A 3061-nucleotide genomic window follows, 5' to 3' on the forward strand; every position below is an offset into this window, starting at 1 on the left:
CTCAAGGCTAGCACTCTACCACTTTGAGCCATTGTGCCATTTCCGGTTTTCTGGTAGATAATTGGAGATATGAGTTTCACAGACTTTGCTGTTCAGACTGTCTTTTTTTTTTTTTTGTCTGTCCTGGTGCTTGAACTCTGGGCCTGGGCACTGTCCCTGGCTTCTGTTGCTCAAGGCTAGCACTCTACCACTTGAGCCACAGCACTACTTCTAGCTTTTTCTGTGTATGTGGTACTGAGGAATTGAATCCAGGGCTTCATGCATGCAAGGCAAGCACTCTACCACTGAGCTATCTTCCCAGCCCTCAGACTGTCTTTGAAATGTGATTCTCAGGGGCTGGGAAGTTGGCTCAGTGGTAGAGTGATTGCCTCGCATGCATGAGGCCCTGCGTTCGATTCCTCAGCACCACATAAGCAGACAAAGCCGGAAGTGGCGCTGTGGCTCAAATGGTAAAGCGCCCATGACCGGATCCAAAAAAAAAAAAAAGAAATGTGATTCTCAGATCAGATCTCAGCCTTTGAAATGTGATTCTCAGATCTCAGCTCCTGAGTAGGTAGGATATTTCTTACAGTTTTCATCTTGATTTTTTTTCAGGTTCTTCAGATTGATCCTGAAGTAACAGATGAAGAAATAAAAAAGAGGTTTCGGCAGGTGCAGTATTGTTTTCTTGTAATAGAGTTGAACCTCTTGATAATTTGTGAAGCATATGATTTATTTAGGACTTGGTACTTTGGGGCTACAGTCTAACTTCATATCTCAACGTAAGGCTAAGTAATTAAAACCTAATACTGACATAAGATGTCAAGTAACTTAATTACATAACTTGTGAAGAGAGTGGCTTTTATAGTCAATAGAATCTCTCTAGTCTTTTGATTAAAGCACCCCCCAAAAAAAAACGCACACACAAAAAAATCTTTCTTTCTGCCCAGCCTCCTCACACGCGTGCGTGCGTGCGTGTGTGTGTGTGTGTGTGTGTGTGTGTGTATTTTTTGTGTGTGTGCTGGGCCTGGGCTTGAACTCAGGGCCTAGGTTCTGTACCTGAGCTTTTTGTACTCAGTGTTGGCGCTATACCACTTGAGTCATAGCTCTACTTCTGGCTTTTTGGTGGTTAATTTGATATAAGAATTTAAAAGCTGGGTGCCGGTGGCTTACCCCTATAATACTAGCTACTCAGGAGGCTGAGATCTGAGGATTGCAGTTTAAAGCCAGCCCCACAAGAAAGCTGGTGAAATTCTTTTTCTTTTTGTCTTTTTTGGTACTGGGGATCGAACCCAGGACGTTGTACTTGCTAGGCAAGTGCTTTGCCACTGAGCTACAGCCCAACCCATGAAATTCTTATCTCCAATAAACCACCAGAAAACTGGAAATGGCACTGTGGCTGAAGTGGTAGAATGCTAGCCTTGAGCAGCTCCCAGGCCCATGACCAACAACAACAACAAAAAGAATTTCACAGATTCTTTTTTTGCATGTGCTGGCTTTGAACCATGATCCTTAGATCTCAGCCTTCTGAGTAGCTGAGATTATAGTGTGAGGTACTGGTCCCTGTTTTTTTCTTTTTTTTTTGGTTGGTTGTGGGGCTTGAACTCTGGGCCTGGGCACTGTCCCTCAGCTCTTCGGGTCAAGGCAAGCGTTCTACCACTGAGCTACAGCACCATTCCCGGTTTTCTGGTGGTTTATTGGAGATAGGAGTCTCATGGTCTTTCCTCCCCGGGCTGGCTTTGAACCTTAATCCTCAGGTCTCAGCTTCCTGAGTAGCTAGGATTACAGGCTTGAGACACCTGGGACCGGCTTTCTTTTTTTTTTTTTTCTTTGCCAGTCCTGGGGCTTGAACTCATGGACTAGTCACTGCCCCTGAGCCTCTTTGTGCCAAGGCTAGCATTCTACCACGTGCGCCAGTGCCACTTCTGGCATTTTTTGTTTATGTGGTGCTGAAGAGTTGAACCCAGGGCCTCATGCATGTGTGGCAAGCACTCTTACCACTTCTCAGCCCCCAGCCTGGCTTTTTGCTGGTTAATTGGAGATAATCTTGGGGACTTTCTGCCCAAACTACCTTGAAATTATGAACTTCCAGATCTCAGCCTTCTGAGTAGCCATGATTCCAGGCATGAGTCACTGACATTTTTCTTTCTTTTCTCTCCCATTCTCCTTCTATTATTATTCTTCCTTTTCTTTTTTTTTTTGGTCGGTCGTTGTGCTTAAACTCAGGGCCTACATGCTGTGCCAGGGCGTTTCTACTCAAGGCTAGCACTCTACCACTTTGAGCAGAAATGTACTTCCAGTTTTTCTGGTGGTTAGTTGGTTATAAGAGTCTCATGGAGCCTGGTGCCAGCAGCTCACTCCCGTAATCCTAGCTGCTCAGGAGGATGAGATCTGAGGATCAAAATTCAAAGCCAGCTGGGGCAGGAAAGTCTGTGAGACTCTTATCTCCAGTAAACCACTCAGAAAACCAGAAGTGGCACCATGGCCTCAAGTGGTAGAGCGCTAGCCTTAAGCTGAAGTGCTGAGGGACAGCGCCCAGGCCCAAAGTTCAAGCCCCCTGACTGACCAAAAAAAAAAAAAAAGAGCCTCATGGATTTCTTGCCTAGACTGATTTCAAATCATAATCCTCAAGTCTCAGTCTCCTGAGTAGCTAGGATTAGGGTCGTGAGCCACCATTCCCCTGGCTTTTCCTTATTTTATTAGACAGATTTTTTTTTTTTTTGGTCAGTTGTGGGGCTTGAACTCTGGGCTTGGGCACAGTCTCTGCACTCTTCAGTTCAAGGGGGCACTCTACTGTGTGAGCCACAGCACCACTTCTGGTTTTCTGTTGGTTTATTGGAGATAAGAGTCTCAGGGCCTCCAGGCACTGTTGGCTCACGCCTGTAATCCTAGCTACTCAGGAGGCTGAGATTTGAGGATTGAGGTTCAAAGCCAGCCCGGGCAGGAGAGACTGTGAGACTCCTATCTCCAATAAACCACCAGAAAACCGGAAGTGGTGCTGTAGCTCAAGTGGCAGAGCGCTCGCCTTGAGCTGAAGAGCTGAGGGACAGCGCCCAGGCCCAGAGTTCAAGCCCCACAACCG

At 46.3% G+C, this 3061-nt stretch overlaps 1 protein-coding gene across 1 annotated transcript in view; it reads left to right on the forward strand.

The window, feature by feature from the left end:
- Positions 1 to 3061, forward strand: part of Dnajc8 (DnaJ (Hsp40) homolog, subfamily C, member 8) — a 26560-nt gene that overhangs the window by 10200 nt on the left and 13299 nt on the right. The window contains exon 2 of the mRNA XM_013032197.1: positions 580 to 651. Within this exon, the coding sequence (XP_012887651.1) occupies positions 580 to 651 (72 nt within the window). The remainder of the gene's footprint in view (positions 1 to 579; positions 652 to 3061) is intronic.

This window comes from Dipodomys ordii, unplaced genomic scaffold (assembly GCF_000151885.1).
Source record: "Dipodomys ordii isolate 6190 unplaced genomic scaffold, Dord_2.0 Scaffold6, whole genome shotgun sequence".
Taxonomy (NCBI): Eukaryota; Metazoa; Chordata; class Mammalia; order Rodentia; family Heteromyidae; genus Dipodomys; species Dipodomys ordii.